The sequence below is a fragment of the Antrostomus carolinensis genome, unplaced genomic scaffold (assembly GCF_000700745.2).
Source record: "Antrostomus carolinensis isolate BGI_N321 unplaced genomic scaffold, ASM70074v2 scaffold8163, whole genome shotgun sequence".
In the NCBI taxonomy this organism is placed as follows: domain Eukaryota; kingdom Metazoa; phylum Chordata; class Aves; order Caprimulgiformes; family Caprimulgidae; genus Antrostomus; species Antrostomus carolinensis.
This window is the reverse complement of record NW_010303083.1, coordinates 44,315-64,532: the sequence shown is the minus strand read 5'-3', so window position 1 is coordinate 64,532 and position 20,218 is coordinate 44,315. Positions and strand designations below refer to the sequence as shown.

General features: G+C 37.7%; 1 protein-coding gene across 3 annotated transcripts in view; it reads right to left on the bottom strand.

Annotated features, from left to right (window-relative positions):
* BMP5 (bone morphogenetic protein 5) overlaps positions 1 to 20,218 on the bottom strand; it is a 56,256-nt gene that overhangs the window by 13,931 nt on the left and 22,107 nt on the right. For all 3 annotated transcript variants that reach the window (XM_010163972.1, XM_029084012.1, XM_029084013.1), the window contains exons 2-4: positions 18,306 to 18,498; positions 12,339 to 12,487; positions 1,757 to 1,954 (exon numbers count right to left, since the gene is read on the bottom strand). In XM_010163972.1, the coding sequence (XP_010162274.1) occupies positions 1,757 to 1,954; positions 12,339 to 12,487; positions 18,306 to 18,498 (540 nt within the window). The remainder of the gene's footprint in view (positions 1 to 1,756; positions 1,955 to 12,338; positions 12,488 to 18,305; positions 18,499 to 20,218) is intronic.

Here is a 20,218-nt window from a genome sequence, read left to right as displayed (position 1 = left end):
GTCTGAATTAAAAGATCCTCAGTCAATTTTTAACCTGCATTGTTTCAAAAAATCTGTAAAGGTTTAAGCAGTTAATGAAGAGTGAATGTTTAGTCAATATAACTTATAAATAATTAATAATTTTTAAAAAAATCTTTTTTTTTTTACTAGTAAAAATCTAAGATTTTCTAGTTTGGTACTTCTTTTATTATTTATTTATAACTGCTCCCCTGCAATATTGAGTAATAGGGGTTGGATTTTAATTGTGCAGATGAGCCATTTGTGCTATAGCCATACAGAGTGCCAGAAACACTTGACAGTACTAAAAAAAAAACCCCAAACAAAAACCAGTTGTGAATAGTGATCCCTGGTGCCTTAACAAATGTTAGGGGATTTTCAAAAGCTAGGATCCTCAGAGGAAACATGTGCATCTTTCTAAGTCCCCTACCTCATAAATTACCATCCTCCAGGTGCTCAGTGGAAACTAGAGAAATAGCACAGTATTTTTTCTACCTGTCCATCATATGCAAATAAAATAGAGCACACTAGGGAAGCAGTAATAATCATTGGTGTGAATTAAAACCTTTTTTTTTTTTTTCAGGATATGTTTTAATACTCATTTCTAACCTTAAAGTGGGATTTTATTCCACTAGATCACCAGGTAAACTTCAAATGAGTTTAGAAAGATATTCAAATAACTTCTATGATTTCTTTAGCAACTCAGTAGCAGTTTGTGGCTGTTAAGGCAAAATTCATCCTTGTGTAGAAGATCAGGGAGGGGCTTATGAATTACATTAGAGGAGTCTCTAATCTGCTACTTTCAGAGTTCTGAAATGGATATAGGTAATGTATAATGCTCATAATGGTTCTCTTCAAACAGATGAGTTTCACTTCAGACTGAATTCTTTCCAGAAAATACTAATTTGCTTACTTGTAGACATCCATGGGGCTTAAGAGTAGCATCTATATTGATGTTGTGCTATGCTAGCACTAAATCACATTTTCACACTCTGTCCCTGAAAAGTAGAAATGCTTGTTCAAAAGTGAGAATACTTAGAAAGTGACTTTGTGCCTCCAGTGGAAAGGAGCATTTCAGGGAAAAACTGGAGTAAAGCTTATTCCAGGCTTTAATGGGACTAACAATGTTTGCATGTGCGTTATTGTCAGTACCTTTCAGGAAAATAAGGGATCAAATTCACTCTGTTCAGGGATACACAGTGTATTTACATCAGTACACATCAGCTAGTCCGAGCTCATAAACAGTTTGCACTTTTACAGATTGGTTAAGCTTCCTCATTACCAGTATTCAGATTTTTGTGTCACATCTTGTCTTCTCCAGCTGAAAGGCAGTTAAACAAGAGACCAAACACTGTCTTTTGCTGAGGCTTCCTAGGTAAGCAGTTGGGAGGCATCCCTTCTTTCTACTCTCCCTACGTTTTTGTCATGTGTAGCAAAGATCTCATCCAGTTGCCTACTACATAGGACTAGATTCAAAGTCAGATACAGCCTTTCCCAAACTACTTGTGCATTTCACCATTCCGAAGCCCATGGTACATATAAGTGACCTGACTCAAAGAAAACAGATCATGCTCAGGGCCAAAGTAATAAAAGAGGTTTAAGTAAAGCTGGGGGGAGGGTAAGTAGAAATGGGAGTGAGAACATGTTTTCTGACAGTTCTGTCAGTGAGCAGTATCTTGTTAAGCTACTGAGACTCCACTGCATTTGAGCAAGTGCCTATAACTCCTCTAAACAGACTAGTAAATCAGCTTCATCTTACCCCCAACACTTGGCATCCTAGAAGACTCCTGATGACTACTGGATTTGTTGCGGTTCTGATTTTTCCTTTTATTGTTGGCTGCTCGGACAGAACGGAAAAGCACTTCACTTGCCTTGAAGAACGCAACCATGAATGGTTGCTTTGACTGAGGCCCATGTCTTCCAATTAGACCAGCAGATTTAACATTGATACTTCGACCTATAAAGTAATGGAAATCATAAGTTAAAAGGTGAACTTCTGCCACTTCTGAAGCCACAGTGGGAGTTTAACTGTTGACTGAAGCATGGCAAGGATTTTGCCCATAATCCTGAATATATGTGATTCTAACTGCATTTTGTTGAATGGAACTTAAAAGACAAAAAAATCAACAATCTACAAAATTTTCAACAGGTAGTTTAACATTGCATAAAATTGCGGTCTTTGTGCACTATATATCTTATTCATTATACAGGTATTTTAATTCAGTCTCATGTACACAGCTACAGAACTGAAAAAAAATGAACTCCATTAAAGTATATAGACTACCGAAAGGATAATGTAATGCAGTCATCTAGTTTTTGCATCACTTGAGTGTGAGATGTGGAACCTAATATCCCCAAAGCAAGTCAGTAGCAAAGAGAAGTGTAGATAATAAATATACTTCTGCTTTAAAAATAAATATTGTGCAGTGTTGCTCAAACTGATGTTCATTCACTAGTAAAGGTAGGAAAGCATTCAGTTGTTCAAGAGAACAGAGTTTGAAATATGTACATTATTGACTCTGTTCAGTTCCCAGAGGATGTGCATATTTCTTTAAAGTATTTGTTCAGTCAGGACTGCGTGGTAACCTCACTATATTATAGGATCTAAACCTCACTAAAGGAAAAGAAAGCAAAACAAGTCACTAAAACTGCATCAGTGACATTTTAGCAAATAAACCCTTGCTCTTAACAGAATTTATTTTGGCAGCATAAACACTTTTGTGCGTACGTGTATTATGCAGAGCCCTTCAACCATCAGAAAATGAGACAGCGTCATGTGAAGCTGTGCAGCTGTGCTGGGTGGGGGACACAGAGGTCCTTTAAATGGGAAGGTACGGGCACAGGCACTGACTGCCCTGCGCAGCATCGGGGTGCCTGGGGATTCTTCTAAACTGACTGAAAAAGTTTGCTATGAGGGCAAGGAAGGAGCATCTGCCTCACAACTGTATAATACTGCTAACTTGATCATCCTGAAAAAGAACTTGCAAATAAGCAGAGGAGTAAACCTTATAGAAATAAGCATATAGGTTTCCTTTTCAAACACAAACTTGCAGTGGCTGTATGCCAGAGTCTATATTTCTTAGAAAAACTCTATCACTGGCGTAAATGAAAGAGGCAGTTTGATTTGTGGTTAAAGTAGTTTCCATTCTACTTCCACTGTAACAAATGTATTAATTCAGCTCAGACTTCCTCCTTCTGGCAGCCCTTTTGCAGTAAAAAGAGAAATTAGAAGTTCCAGCCAAATACCATACCTTGAACTGACCCACTTCAATACATAAACACTTTTACAACATGTTTATTCAGGTGTAGCACTTTAAATTGGTTTAAGATGTTTCCAGTGACAGAGAGCCCAGCAAAGGCAGGAGAAGAACTGAGAAAGTTAGCAGTTATGGAGCAGAGTAATTGGCAACATATTCTGAACAATTTTGATAATTACTTTTTTGACTGCAAGGGAAAACTATATTTGTTGAAGCTTCTGATTTCATTTAAAATGGCTTTTCGGTCTTGTGTTTCTTTAATTCTTCTTTTCATGTGTTTGAGTTACTATTAAATAATTCAGTAACATTAATTTCTATATGTTCCAATCTTCTTTTGCAAGTTAGATATGAAAAACTGTACAGACTATTCTCTATTCATTGCAATATGGACAAACTATCCTCTTACCACAAAGTTCCAAGTTTCCCCTCATTTCTAGAGGGAATATTTTTACTATTTTTCTTTATTTTTTGTTCCAATGACTTTCAGAATTTTAATTTTATCTGTAAAAGATTAATACCTTACTGGTGGACATTTTAAGAATACTACTAGATTTATATACTGAGAGCTGTAAAGATGTGTGGAGGTTTTCTGAATTTAAATCTAGGTTCTCTGAATTTACAATGGTGGATATTGTGAGCGAAGCAAAATACCCTTCAAACCAATGTGAACTCCCTTTAAAATAACTTTTAATATTATTAAGTTTCCTCTGGGTTTCCTTTAAACTTCAGCAATGAGATGGCTATTAAGATTCCACAAGTTGAGGCTTACTTGGTTATTCAGGGTATAGAGATATACTATAAAAAATTAATCCTGTAACCCACAGCCTTTTTACACACAGAAACAGCTTATGTGACTTTATTCCTTTATTTGCTCGATCTTTTAAGCAGCCAGCCTGAGTTTTTAGGACTCATTTGTTCAGTTCATGAACGGTATATACACTGAAGCTACCTCTAGTGCAGTCAACAGGAAAACTTTGCTTTCCTTTTGTGGGTTCATCAGTAAACTCTTCTCTCTTGGTTTATCATATACCTTAGCTTAAACGGAACTTTCAGAAGATGAAGCAATCAAAATACACACTGCCCTTGAGACACTGTATTTCTTCCAAGGAGGATCTCTGAACTGTTTGGTTTGGAAATTCAAACCACATATGTTGCCTCCATTTTAGACTGCTTCTGTACAAAAGAAAGTTCATTTACATAATTTCTATTATCCTTTATTTAAGGGAAAAAGAAAAAAAAAAGTATGTGGGAGCTTTCCTGCAGTATAAGAACGCAAAGCTTTGCCCCTTGCTGAACAGGCAGTATTTCAAAGTATCCTGCCTCTGAAATGCATCAAGCTTTCTGCCACAGCAGTAGCTCCATCTGTGTGCTATGGTCTTGTTAGGTAGTTCTCACCTTTGTCCTTAGTCTGTATTTCAGAATACAGTAAGAAAAATCTTACCCTAACCTGAATTGGCCTTTATAGAAAGAAGCATTCATGGGCTTAATTTTCAGTAAGCAGTTTTAGTCTCTCATTTCTTGTAAACATTTAGAAAACTCTTGGCTTCGATGACAACTGAAAATCCAGGTCTCTCTAGCACACAGTTGTTCCATACTGAGGTATTAGAGCAGTATTTTCTAAAATCAGCTGAATGACTCAGGCTGACCTGCTTAACTACACCTTCCCTTGGAGCTTCACCCACATGAAACTGGTAAAACTGAAACAGCAAGGTGTGTCTCTGCTTTTCTTGAGCTTCTCTGAACAGGAATTGAATGTGGTCAAGCATTCTGGAAAATGTGTTCGGTTTTATACTTCCATAATATCTTCAATTCTGAGGAATTCAAAGACTTTTCTTCAGACTTTAGAAGAGAAGAAGAAGAAATTAGAAACCAGCAGTCAGCTAGCACCTGCTCCACTGAACCATAACACTGCAAGTGCCCCTACACCTAGAAAAAACAAACAAGCATAACAGATGGACTTATTGTGTACAGGGACAGTCCAGAGCCTTTGCATTCCTCACATTCTGGCATGCACTTCTCAATCCTGCTACGATAATTTATTATCTCTTCTCCATATTGACAGGTATATTTGGAGACTAAGACCTATTTAAAGCATTATGTTCCAAACCTGATGAACTCCTTAGTCCTTATTCACATGATTTTGAGTCTTTGGCGAGATGTATTTGTTTGACTTGGCATTTAAAATTATTTTTGGCTTTTATTCTATTTGATAGTAAAGTGCCCTTAGCAGTTTGCATAAAGGGTTGTATGGAAGTGTCAGTTAGACTCACTGAACTGAGTATTACTTGCCTTTTCAAGTTTTGTCCTCTTATAATAAAGGAAACGGTACTGCAAAAATAACTGTGAAGTTCAGCTTATAAAAATGTCCTACCTCGACAAACCCAATTATTTTGTCCTTCTCCACCCCCCCCCCCCAATAAGAATAGTACTCAGGATGATAACTGCAGAGCTATTTGCAGTGTCACTATGTCCACTTTTCTGCTGTTGCATGCAGTTGTATCATACAACTCTTTTAATTACCTGATCAAGTTCCATGTTCCATCTTAAAAGTTAATTTTCCCTCCAGCTGCTCTAAATAGAAATGCAAGAGAGCCCTTCAAGCTTTCAATAACAATCCGTCTCACAGTCATGACCTGGAGACATCACCTCTTTTTTCATGACATTCAGAAAACTGGCTTTTTCTGAGATCGCCAGTGTGGATGCCAGTGACAGTGGTAAGATTTGTGACTTGGCTGTCTCTCTGCAGGCAGTATATATTTTACGTAAGGCATTGAGCAGACACTAATTTTGCAAGAGCTTTCAGTCATTATGCATCTTGGCCAGATTTACACTGGCAACACAGGACAATGAGTGATTCCAAGATCCATTATTTTGTCCTGAGTCATCGAACTGCAGCAAACCACTCATTTTGTTATGAAAAACAAGCACTTATTTACTTTCAAAAGTGTTCAACAAGCCACAAAACACATTTTACCGATTAACCATTGCTGCTAGGTCACAGTAGTTATTTTGGTAATAATTTTATATATTTGTAGGTAGAAATGAAAACACTAGTGATGCTGAGAGTTCATTTCTGGTTTGCTGAAAAAAAAAATCCAGTGACACGCCTATGGTTTCTTCCTCGTGAGGAGTGATATCTGAAATGAGGACCGGGAAAGGCCTTTTAGAGAAAGACCCTGTATTTACAAGGTCCAATAACTTCTAATATTTGAGCAAAAACTGTCCTGAGGCTCTGAGTCTGAAAGCTCGCAAAATAGTTTTCAAAATTAGATAGAAACTTGTGTGGTTTCTCATGCCTGAACAGTGCTCTCAAGAGCAACAGGACTTCACAGAAACAAAAGAATTGAGGTAGAGTTTGGCTACCAAAGCTTAAATGAAGACTTATTAAAAAAAGAAGAGAAAACCTGACAACACAAATATGATAGTCCATATACGAGACATCTTCAGCACTCCAACTCCGAAGTATTTTATACTGTCTCTATGGTATCATCTACATAAACTGTTATGCAAACTTTTTCTTTGGTAGACACATTTATCCATATCAACATAAAATATGCTTTTGAAACAAGCTTAATGTGTTTTATAAACTCTCCTCCTCCCTGGAGGCTTTAAGGAATTCTGAAAAATGGGTGGTCTTGGATGGTCTGCTGTGCATTTTCTAGGCTTCACAGCTTTAGTCAAAACTAAATATTCAGCTTTCGATTTTAAAAATCTTACATTTTATTTTTATTCAGCTCAGTTGAAGAAATTTTGCATATCTTTTTGTGTTGATTTTGGTATTCATGAAGCTCTTGAAGAAAGCACTTGGGAACATGTTAGGAACCATGATACACTGTATAATGTGGCAGTACCATGTACATTTACACAAAAAAAATCAAATGTAATAATACACAAATATGCTTGCTAAGTACTTGATTTATCCTTTCAGTTTAATGTACTTAAACTGTGGATGACTTGTGGCAGTCCTAGAGCTTTTCTGCATGGTTAAGAATGTGTTCAGGAAGGCAATAAAACAATGAGAGATTAGATTAATTGGTCATCCACCAAAGAATAAAATGGATAAAACCTTCTGAATGAAATGGAACACAAATGCCATTATCTCTAAAATACTGGTGCTGAGAAGCAGATGTATCCTTCATCTGTCTGAGGAGCAGGGTGGAGGGGGAGTTGCACAGCTGTGCAACCAGGACCAGTATGCACCACTTTGCAGTGATGGCAGGAGAAGGGGCAGGAGCCCACCTCACCTCCCTGACTCTCCTGCTTAAAGTAACAAATCCTTACTAACAAAGGGTGTGTTCACTATGTTTGCTACAAGCAGGCACAAGAAAATGCTGACTATTTCTGACCCAGCTGGGAACAGGGGTTACACCTATCTGAGTAAATTAAAAAGTGCCCAGGAGTTCTCCCAGGCACTGGAGCTCTGCAGGCTCTGCTCAGGGTGGGAGGGTGGTCCTGGAGGACTTGCATCCTATGCCAACTCCACCACAGTGACCCTGGCACCCCAAGGCAGTGCTGCAGGGACCTCTCCCAGGGGGGCAGCTGCCATGGGGTCACCTTGTTTTGGAGACTAAGAGTCATCCCTGTGGATCATTGCACACCACAGTATTCTTAAGCATGTTTAATTTACTAGGGTAACTTTGGCCAAAGTCAGCTCTGAACCAGAACTCATGTAGCTGTACTTAGGCAGTGCTTGAGCCCAAGCTAATAAAACCTGCTGAGGGGCAGGATATATTAGCTCAGGTTCAGTGCTGTGCTAACATGGCTATATGGCTTCCAGATGGCTCAGAATTTAGGCAGAGCTATTGACTGCCAAAGTCCATATACATATCAATATAAATATATATATCCTAAATTCCCCCACTGTAAGGACCCTAATGATGGTGAACTCACTCCTAATACTTTGCCTTGTAAATACCAGAGCCACCAAGTGACTTAAATGTAACAACCCAGCAGCATCCCATCAGGGTACCTGATGGCTACCGTAGTCATGTAAGTGAGGTGCCAAGGTTGACTGAGGGCAACCTCTGTATGCGATTGTTAACAATTAGTGTTGTAAAGGTGATGCCAAGGACACTGTAAAGTGAAGAAGTCAAGATGCTGCCACACATTGCTATGGATTGAAAACAAGCCAGCCACCCCCTGTGACATAGACAATGTGGCCATGCTGCCCCTCTGAAAGCTTCATAGGAGAAAGGGACCTTGGAAGGCCCAGGCTGAAAGGGGAAGAGGCTAAAAAAGAGAGAGTGTGTCTCTGAATGTCTCCCCCATCATCCCTGGAGAAGAACCTAACCCACCTATACACATGTCAGAGTATACCCAAATACATGCTGGAGAGAGAAATGGCCTTCCTCAGGCTTCATTTGGGTCAAGGAACCTATTTCTTTCAAGTTTCCCTTTGCTCTGAGGAAAAAAAATATCTGAAGTGAGAGTCAGAGTCGCGGAGCTAAGGATTACTGCTGCCTGCACACCTCAAACAGCAAGAAAGCCCAAAGAAACCTTCCATTGGACTATGTGGTAACAGAAATCACCTTAATCAGCTTGGCCTTTTCAAAGTTACCACAGTTTCTTCCCCTCTGATGTGCAGGTGGATGGAAAATAACTGAGAGCTGCAGTAATCTAAGAAAAGGCACAGAACTACATGGCTGTGGGGGCTACCCAGGATATTGTATTGAGAGCCATGTACTTGGAACCTGCTTGATTCTGTGGATCAATAGTCATTGTTACACGTTATCTCCCTTGCCCATTTTCTGTAGATAACACTAGGTTCTCTTCAGCAATGGTACGAACAGCAACAGGAATACTCATGCAGCTATTTATGCTCCTCCAGTAAAAGTGATGTTCAAACTGTAGCTACCTTTCAATTACAAAAAAGTTAAATATTAATACAAAGGTGCTGATTCACTGGAATATGTTTTAAGTCTTAGGAGACATATGATATATATACAGGAAAAGTGTCACATGGAGCTTTTCGAATTTTTTCTGCATCTGCATTGATTTTATGCTGCAATTCATCTAACACCCTCACTTCCATCAGTGTGAAAATGATCACCTCTCGTTTTAAACACCATAGAGAGTTTTAGTGTCAAAAGGAGGGAACTGGCCAAAAGGGGATGCTGCAGAATGTTGAGGAGACATTAAAAAAGAGAATCAAAAAAACCTGATCCTTAATTTACCACAGCCCCGGGGAAACAGTGCATTATATGTTGACAGCTTCCATATGTGTCATGCAAACCTTTATTCTTACTGTTCAAAATAAAACGTCCCATTAAGACTAAAAGTCTACATTTCATGCTAAAATGAGGCGTATGATACCAAATACTGTCTTAAAGAAAAAAGAAAACACATTCCAATGTCATGTGGCTTTTTGTACTTTTTCAGCATTTTCAGAGGGGGGAAAATATGAATTACAACAACCAGACATTCTTCCAAAGTTGTTTTTATCACACTGTTATATTAAATAGTTACAATTTTTTTTATTCCTCATGTAGACGTTATTATTTTTTTATGCACCATCTTCAGGGATCACCAAACAAATATATCTACACAAGTAATTGCTTAAAAAGTCATTGAAAGATAACTGTAGAAAGATTACTGTCAATGGTAACAATAACAATATAGTAGTACCCCGGAGTCTCAGTAATTGTTGGCACCACATTTTAGAGATGCTGTATTAATAAATCTAAAAATTAATATATGTTTACAGATTTGAATATCCAGAGCCCCACTGCAGCACCTGAATACCTCCAACAGGGATCTACTGACTTAACAGAATCCCATTTAGTTTAATGGTCTGTTGCAATAGAAAGGTTAATGAATCAGGTCTTATCATGAATGTCTCTCCAGTTATGGGGGCAGAACTCCTCTACCTCCTGTAAACTCAATGGACAGCTGGAGGTGTGAAGAAATGTGATTCAGAACAGCACGGCCTAAAGTTTACTTGAGCTCAGGGACGGTTTTCCACTTCGTTTGAACCAGTCTCTGAGCTTTCATAGAAAACTGGTTGGAGGGAAGGTGGGTGGGGTTCTCTGGGTTACAAACTGGGTCCACTACATACTGAGTCATGCACAAAAGTTCATGTTCCATCTGTACACAAACATGTCATTCAAGTGCTGGTGTTTCTAATAGCTTCCAGAAGTAACAGCAACCCAATAAAAATAATCAAAGCCTTAAGAGCAAAATTGTAAGAGCATGAAAATATGATTTTCCTTATCCTAAGCTGAAGTGGTATAGCACAGGTCTTCCCTATAGTTTTGAAAACTTTAGTCCCTAGAAGGGCACTCTTCTTGCATGAATAAACTGAAAAGGGAACAGAAAGTGAGGGAAGAGGGGAATTCCCTCCTCACTCAAGCAGCTGTGTTGAGAAGTTCAAATAAGTGAGGTGCAGAAGGTAAAGCTGCCTGTGGCTTTGGAATTTTAAATAGAAAATTATCTATCACCTTTCTGATCTTGGGAGTAGGACTGGGGAAATATTTACATAAACTGTTCTTTTACAATTTCTTCAGTGTATTAACCTAAAGGTTTCCTTTTACCCATACAAACTTTCCTGCTGTTTACTGAATGGATATAATTTTGAGGCTAGAACCAATGAATTGCTGTTTCCAGAGGTTCTTAATGAATGCCTTTCATGGATATTTAATTTTCAATAATTTCTGTATTCGAATCTCCTGGAAAAAAAATGTCAAGGATGGAGTTTATTCTGGAGCAGAAAAGCTGGCCAGAAGCCAGTCCACCTAATTCGGATGCCTGATGGAGGTGTCACCTCTCCAGAATTTTAAGGGCTTAAAAATGGCCTCACAAAACCAGGCTGCCTAAGAGAGGTGTTCCCCGCGCAGCCCGAGCTCAGGTGTGGTGCCTTTGAAGGCTGGTTGAACGCAGCAACAACATGATCTACTTTGCTTTACTGTCTCCCTTTTCCACTGAGTATACTCTGACCGTGTAGGTGCTCTTAGGTGTAATAGTTGTACGCTCTGGTTCAAGCCTGCCAACTCCCTTTTTAAGCCTCATGCCCAAAGAAGGACAGTTTTTGCATAACTCTCCAGCAGCCAGAGCACTTGCCGAAAAAGTACAAGAGGCTTTGTTCACAGCGCAGCTGAGCCTGAGGGAGAATTCAGATCAAAAACAATGAGAAAATGTAGCCAGAACAAAGAAAGAAGAAAAAAATATTAATTCTTACACCAGGGTTTCTTCTGCTACTCATTAACATTATGTCAGCTAAGGTTTAGATTAACTGGCATCATAGATCCCTTGACCTCTGACATAAAAAAGCTTTTTGACAAAAACTGCTAAATCTGGAAGTTTACTTGTAAAGTAGTATGGATTAAGTGAACCATCACAGAAAAAACAGTATATAAGTCTCTTTTTATTAGTTTCTGAAGAAGTCTAAGTAAAGAACATTTCTTCTAAAAATATTATTTTGCATCAAGATGCATTTTCACTTTTTAATGAAGAGCATCACTGTCAATAATGTAGTAGCCTAGTAAATTTGCACTAAAAAACCCACAGCTCTGGCTTCTGTTTTGATAGTGTTCTTTCTAATTTTCAGCTAATTAATTTTTTAAAGATTTTGAATTTTTAACGCATTTCAAGATAAAAAGTTTTGATTTTTTTTTTCAAATGATAGAAAACCAATTCTCACATTACCCTATTGTTAATCTTTCTCCAGCAACAGTACCAGCCACTATGAGGTACCTCCTCAACTGTCCTGGGGCTTTTTTATACTTTTCTCCATGCTTCAGTCCAGAAAGATCTTTAGAAACTTTATAAAACAAAAATTCCACAAATCTGCTTGAGTTTCCTGAATGCAATCATTAGTGGAAGAACATTAAACTGGAACTTTATGGAGGAGTTTTTATCCCAAACTTAATTTAGTTTAACTTGATTCAGTTGGCTTTGTAATTGCCATATTCTACAGAATTAAGAAAGCTTGCAGACTATAGCTATGGTAGGATAAGACTTGTGTTCTTTCCTTATAGACTGTCAGTGAATTGTCACCCAGTCAAGTTAAAAAACAGTCTCCCAGAAAAGGTTCCCAGCAAGAGATGACAAGAGTGTATACAGTGTAATGATCTACTGTCGTGATCTTACCGTCCCCTGTTTCAGCGCAGAGTTGCAAGCCCAGATTGTTCTGCGGATTAATCACCCAGTGATTGCTGGTCACAGTAATGTCAAATACAAACCAGCCCACATCAGAAGCTTGAGCCTTTCTTGTGTCTAACAGGAACAAGTCTGCATCCCTAAGTTAAAGAAAATAGAGAGTTAAGGAGTTCAAATATTGTTACTTTTTTGTCCTTAATTTCCTTGCTGACAATAACTTCCTGGACTCCAAATGAATAATCCTTTGACATGTTCTCATCATGACACAGTACAGCATGTGCTGCAGCTAACATGTAATTGTTAAGTATAATACAGGTATTTCCCCTGAGAGGCCTTTCTGAAATGAGTCTCAGCATGTGAAAACTAGAGGTCTGGAAAATCTGAAAAATCCAGCTTCCTGATATTAATATATAAAATATGTAATTGAGGCTGTGTGTGAAGGATTCATCTTTCAGCACTAGAATGTCTCAGGAAGATTAACTTTTATAAACAATTCTGTGTAAAAGACAAAAAATGTCAAAATCACGTTCCAATTTGAGCTAAAATTCAAAGGCATATCGTTGCTAAAAAAAAATCTGTTATTAATAACATATGACAGCGGCTATATCATATGACAAAACATGAGTAGATGACAGTTCAGACAGTTTCATATTAGTACAGATGTTTAGAAAATAAGTCTCTATATCAAAGTAGAAATTATATATCTACTCAATAATACAATTATTATATTTTAACTCTCAGTTCCCTGGTATATTCTCAAATTTGTTCCTATCTTCCAGTAATTCAGAAGGGCTGCTCAGGGAAGTTAGTATTAGTGTTACTAAAAGTTTAGCATGGATCCTTTATTTGTTCTGTTTTCACATATCTCTTGACACAATTGGTTCCAGAACCACATCTGTATTACAAATAATTTATTACAATGACCACATTAAACCCAAGATATTTAACTCTCATTAGTTTCATTTTACATGCTTCTACAAAGCAACATACATTATTAAAAACTATTTTCACCATGTAGACGTTTAAACCTTAATCTGTTGTTCTAGAAACCTATTTTTTCTGCCATAAATAGTAATCAAAACAATAATTTTTAAAAATATATATTCTAATTTTTGACTGTCCAAGTCAACTAAAGACAGACTTGTCTTACATAGACCCTGGAATCATACTGTTACCTTACAGAAAGCATAAATATATGCTTAAAGAGGTAAGACAGACAGAAATAATAGGCTTGTGTATAAAAAGTGGATTTAAAATTATGATGGGCCTGTCACTGTATTCTTATGTTGTTTAATTACAATGATGTCATAAGAAGTTACTGTCTTATCTAGACTAAACACTGTATATGCACCTAGAAGGTCGTATACTGAAAGAAACATCTTATGTAGCTCTTGAAAGGTCTGATACTGAAAAAAGTATCTCAGGAAACTAAGACCAAATGAGCTATGACAAGCATGAATTTACTTACATGTAGCAGAATCAGGTTAAAGAGCTCAAAAATTATAAAGGAGGATTAAAAAAAAAAAAAAATGGAAGGGCTTTCTTTCAAGCCTTTCAAGGCTTTTTTTCCTTCTATTAAAGGATAATCTTTTGCTGGGCTCTTATCACTTCCACTCTTGTAGAACCGTGCTAATGACTGCACAAGGAGAAAACATATATTCTCCCTCTGGAGCTAACATGAAAACAGTCTTACAATTCAAAAAAGCCTGACCTGCTATGCTAGCACTGGACAAATTAACAATGCACCACAAGCTCATAAATAGTACTCTCTGGAGTCTTAAATACCAACCTTTTTCTCTAATAAGCATTTTTATCAGAACTTTAAAGTTGAAAGGTTTAATTCCGAATGTGACAGTCTTTAAGATGTTTATTTATAAATATTTCTTGTATAATTTAATAGATTTAATAGAAAACTGTAAAATTGTTTGGAATAAAAAATACTGTAATATCATAGAGCTATGATTTCACATTTGTCTTGTCTCTTCCTAGAATACATAATTTTTTTCCATATAGATTCTTTCAGCTCCAAACTTTGCTGGGACTGATGTGAAATGTTCTCAAAAGTCAGGATGCACAATGTCTCATATGCCAAATTAGAACAGAGTGCTACTAACGGTACAGTCCAGAAGTTCCTATAAAGGACAAATTTCCCCTGTGGATTTCTCCTCAGTGTGACTGTGTTATTTCGTACTGCAGCAGAAACCCACACCAAAGCATCTTTGTCATTGATGTCAATCTTCTTGTCTGCCTTCTTACAAGTGTAGTTATCTGGCTAAGGTAATAGACTCAAAGAGGCAGATAATTCTTACCCATTAACTCAGCAAATGAAACACAAGTAAGTTGTGACCACCTAGAGAAAACTAGGACTGATTCTTGAGAACACAGAGTAGAATGGAGAAAATGTCTCCGGACCAGCGCTAATGATTTAGTCCACATAACAGCAATTTACTGCAGAAATTCAAAGTATTTGTCAGGAAAAAAAAAGCCTAACTTTTTTCACAATTGATATAAACTCAGTGTGAAAACCTGACCCCTGAGAAGGCAGTGAGAGCTCTGGGGTCAGGATTCCCCCATTAACTGGTGTCATTCACTCAAACTTCTCATCACATTTTGTGACACTTTTAATTTTAAAATTCTCCTTTATTCTGTGAAAAGAAAAAAAAATGATCACACTTAAAATGAAAAACAGCTGCAAATTCTGGCTCTAATTTTAAAAAATATTTCTATTTAAAAAATAGCCCACAACACATAATAAAAAAGTAAGGCATTATGTCGTAAATAGCCTGAAATGCAACAGTGAACACATTCAGGCAGAATACAGCTGATTGGCTTTACCTTTATGGGGGCTGTTTAAGTTTAGTGATCTCAGTCTGGTCTCAAACGACCAGTTGTCTACAGCAGAAATGCTACCACAGTCAAGAATTTCAGCAAAGAGGCTGTGGGCAGAACGCCTAAGAAGCTCCAGATCTCCTGGGTCACTAAAGGAAGTAAAGGTGGAATAAACCATCTATATGTTCCTTGAAACTCAGAAAAGTTTTTGACCAGATCAGATCACGGTTACTATGTAATAGGCCATCCCCATAATGCTGCTTCACCTCTCGCCTCATTCCAGAAAGCTGCTTTAGTATCTTAATGCCACTTGAGGATTCCCTAATGCAGGAAGAATCCTTGGGGTTTAGTTAAATTTGTGGCTAGCTGCCACCAGATCATGAACAAGGATTTGGCCTGTTGGACTACATTACATTCGTCATGAGAAAAGATCCGGGTAGGAGTACATTGGCAGGGCTGTGTAGGAAAGTTTGCTTTGCCATGGGCTGTGCTTTACATGCTTCCTTAGAACAAATAGAAAACTTCAATCCCAAAGTCTGTAATTTCAGCAAACTCAGAGCGAATTCAATACACACACACTTCAGCGACCATATGGCCACAGAGAGAAAAATGTCCAAGACTGCAATGTAATCCTTAGTGTGCAACTCAGAAACCCTAAACCCTGACTGCTCCTTGCCTGAAAGCATAGCAGGACTGCATTTGGGATTGCAGAGCTCTATCAGACACCTATGTTTCCTGTTCAAAGCAAAGAAGGGTGGAGGAGCAGGGTCAAACCCAGCAGTTTTGCTGTGGTATAGCGCTAGTAAAGAGTGTGGGACATTACAGAATCATAGAATCAGAAAATGGTTGGAGTTGGAATGGACCTTAAAGACTATCTAATTCCAACCCCCTTGCCATCAGCAGGGACACCTTCCACTAGACCAGATTGCTCAAAGCCCCATTCAACCTGATCTTGAACGCTTCCAGGGAGGGGGCATCCACAACTTCTCTGGGTAACCTGTTCCAGTCTCTCACCACACTCACAGTTATCTCACCCTCATATTTTGCAGTTGCAGCTTCTGAAAATTTTCCACCTAAAATTTCATGTATATATGTAGGACAAACCTGAGGTGCCAAAGTCAAGAGTAACACTAATGAAGTCTGGGTCCCAAAGAAAAAGCTGTGGCTTTATTGCCAAAAAAAAAAAGGAAAAAAAAGAAAAAAAAAGGAAAAAATATTATTGGGAGCTTTTCTGTCTGGAGGTGTCAAGAAGCAGGTGGGAAAAGTACCTTGTTTCTAATTTGAACAGTGGAGAGCTTGTGGTATTCTCCCCACCCCCTGTCCCACTGAGTCATTTGCCTCTGCATACTCCATATATGAGTACAGACTGGCAAAATCGACAATAGGAAGGAAACATATTCCAGATCTGAAGTGTCTGTAATTATACTGATCAAATCAAATGGGTGGTATATTGTTACATGCTCTCCTTTCCAGTATCATGCTTCCATTAGAGGACATGGGACTTTTATTTTTATAAATATAAATATAAAACATTTATAAGTTTACATTTATGTATTGAAAGAAATCAAGAACATTAAGAGCATTTTTTAATGGTTTCACAGAGACAGTTGTCATTTTAACAAGTCAGATAATATTAAAGTGTGATCTTGCTTCAGAATAGTAACCAGTTTTGCTTTCTCTAAAATAGAATAGAAACCACTTACAGGGAAAACATTAAAATTAAAAAAAAAAAATCAAATGGATTTAAAAAATTGACATTTTCCATTAGTTCTTAAAAAAAATTCTGTTGAGTTTGCAGGTGAAGAGCTTTCATCACCTTAGCATTGACCTATGCTCTTTAAAAAGATATGTTTTGTTCCCTCCAATTTAATTATTTAATTCCTTCCTCCAAGAAGTTTCTTTTAGCACCTACATCAAAATAATTTTTGCAAGCTGAAGAAAGAGAAAAAAAAAATAATCCTGCACTGTTTTGTGGTTGCCCAAATTTACTAAGAAAGCAATAGGTATTGTGGAAGGATGAGTACTTCCCCTCCTGTTGGTTCTGCTCCATTGGTATAAATTGACTCCCTGCTTATAGCCGTAAAAATTTTAAAACTTGATGTTCAGAGATCTCACCTGCAAGGTACAAGTTCAACCTTCTGTGAGCAGAAAAGAGATTTGGACTCTGGCCCAGCCTTCCAGCTAACTGATGATGGGGCATTTTTTTCCTCCAGGATACTCTGCATGTTTAGGCTGCCATTTTCTTTGCTTTTGCTAAACATGTCCAGGATAGAAATGTTTTATTTGTTCCAAGATGAGGAAGAGTTTTTGTTTATCTCAAAACAAAACTTTTTTTTTGTTCACTTTTCTGAGAAAAGATATAAACCGATTTCTGAGTGTAGGTAGGTTTTTTCAGAAAAAAAAAAACCTACCTAGTTTTTTTCATCTTGGAATTGCTATTAGTTTTTAATGGGATTTTTCAGATATTTAGCTACTTTGCCTGGTGAAATCTGGTCATTTACTCAGGTCTTACAGAGTCTTGGAAATATGTCACACACACAGCTCTGCAAGCTCCGATTCAGAGATTTTCTCATGTGTAACATCGTATTTGTTTTAATTTTCTGTTACGGTGAGCAACACGTGTTAAGTGTGCATATGTCATCTTGAAGTCAGTGCATGACTTTTTATTTGAATTACGTTTGGCAGAATATTAAAACACATACAAAAAATCCATGCTCCTTCAAACTTAGACAAAGTTGAACCATCTATCTGCCTTTAAGGGGCTAAATGAATCTTGGCTGGTAGTACCTCAGTGTCAGCAAATGGTGCATTTCCCAAATCCAGATGCTTAGACTGTGCATACGACTCCACCATTTGCTCACTGAGAACATGAACCCTCACCCCCTCTGTGCATCGGCAAATTATTTGGTGAGATTGGACATGTAACTCTCCATAAACCTGGAATAAATTACACTGAAGATAAGTTTTATTCTTGCTCTGTGTTTGTTGTCATCGCCTAGGAATTAGTATTGCACAAACCATGGTGATAGCAATGATGCCTTGCAGAGGGTACGCTTATGATCAGCTATTGTCTAAGACAGAAAAATGAGAAGTTATTCAACACATGATACATTTATGCCAACAGGGTACCTGTTTGGGTACTCCTTGATGATCTGATATATGCTAATCTGAATTGTTTCATTTTCAAAGCGGCTGTTGCTGCGGTCTTTGTATATCCGGAATTCGGCTGCTGTTACTGCCTCTCCGTGCGGGATTTGAGTAAGGTCAAAGCGAAACTCTTTGTAGTGCCTTCTCTGGTGGGAGAAGTCCTTGTCCCGTTCAACTGTGAGAAAAAGAGTTGAATGTAAATTAAAGAGGTGAAATGAATGCCCATTTCCTATGATTAATGGAGCGTTCCCTGTGCTTGGGAGTAAACAAACAGGACAATATAAAACTGCAAAAAATAAAACCACAAGCCCAGACATACTTCCAGTTAAAGGAAATTCCACCAGCCCAGTGTCTTCAGTTCAAAAGAAAAAAAAAAAAAAAAACAACCTCAGTGGCTTTTATACAAATTCCAGAAGCTGAAGTGGAAAGAATATTGAAAAAATCTGAAAGGGGGCATGTTGTAAAATAAGTAGAAATATGGACAAACTAAAAGCTGCAAAAGGATTTAGGACTTCAGTGTAGTCATAAGCAGAGTAGAAGTAATGTCAGAGCCATAGATTACTTTGGCAAACACTAATTGCCTCTAATAACTAGGCAGATGAGAGGAATGCTGCTCATTTCCACTTAACATGATAAATTCTGAAGTGGTACTAAAGTGCACTGTGACAGCTATATATTTAAGAAGCAGTTACATCATATAAATTAACACATGTTCTACTCTAGTGGCATAAGCGTCATCTTGTCAGTGGTCAGAAGAAGGAGCCATGAATCAGGGCTGAGTGGTTCTGGCATCCACCTTGATGGCAAAGGTGTCAGAACCCCCCACAAACATGCTGTTGGTGGGCAGTGCAACTCCCACTGCTTCTGATGCTGCCACAATTTACAATAAGAAAGTTAACATCATCATTGCTTAATTCAGGATTGTACAGAATTTTAAGGGAGAGTAAACAGAGGGTTTTAGTTTATTTGAGGTTACAACTGATTTGGGGCTAATTTCACTGCTGCTGCAGTCCTGACCCTCAGTTAGGACCAACTTTTGCAGTGAAATACGTGTTTTGATGTGGCAATAGAACCTACAGGCCACAGTATTGGCTGATGACCATCTTATGGGATTAATACTTCAGATTTTATGGATGTGGAAAGGAAAATGATCCATGGTTTCCATGGCCACAGAGTGCAATGTGTCATTGACCTGTGAAGCAGCTGTGCTCTGTGAAGAGAGAGAACTTCTCACTTCTGGAGAAGTTCCACCTGCCCCGTGAGATAGTGCTTTGCTTTACTGATGGTGGACAAAGCTTAAAACATGCAGAGCTGGCACTTGGTTTGGATAACCAGTAGAACATTTATGATGTCACCCAGCTCCACTAAATGCTCCCTCTTATAAGCCTGTTCTTTTATTATGTTTTAATATTGACAGACCTCAGATCTGAGGAAGGATCAATGTCAGTTCTGAAAAAGTACATATTTGGATAACAGGTACATGTGTAAATAATAAAATGTGTAAGTTATTACAATATATATGTATATTTATATTCATATGCTCATGTATATGTGTACAACCAAGTAATTTTGTCTATATACATAATGCATATATGTTTGCATGTGTGTATAAATATATGTATTTATATATAAACCTTCATATGTGTATGATTATAATGTACTTGTGGTCTTACAAAATAGAAATGCACTAAAGGGAAAAAAAATGTGGTTTGGGCTAGCCATGTAAGGGTACAAGTTATGGACATACTAAAGTGAGAGCTATTGAAGGAAAAGTATTGACATTATTTTCAGAGCAGTAGTAACTGGTTAAGTTACCTGTGACCATGTAGCTAGTCCCTTACAGTACATGTCCCTTTCACCCTTTCATAAATGTAAAATATTCTTGTTTCCATTGG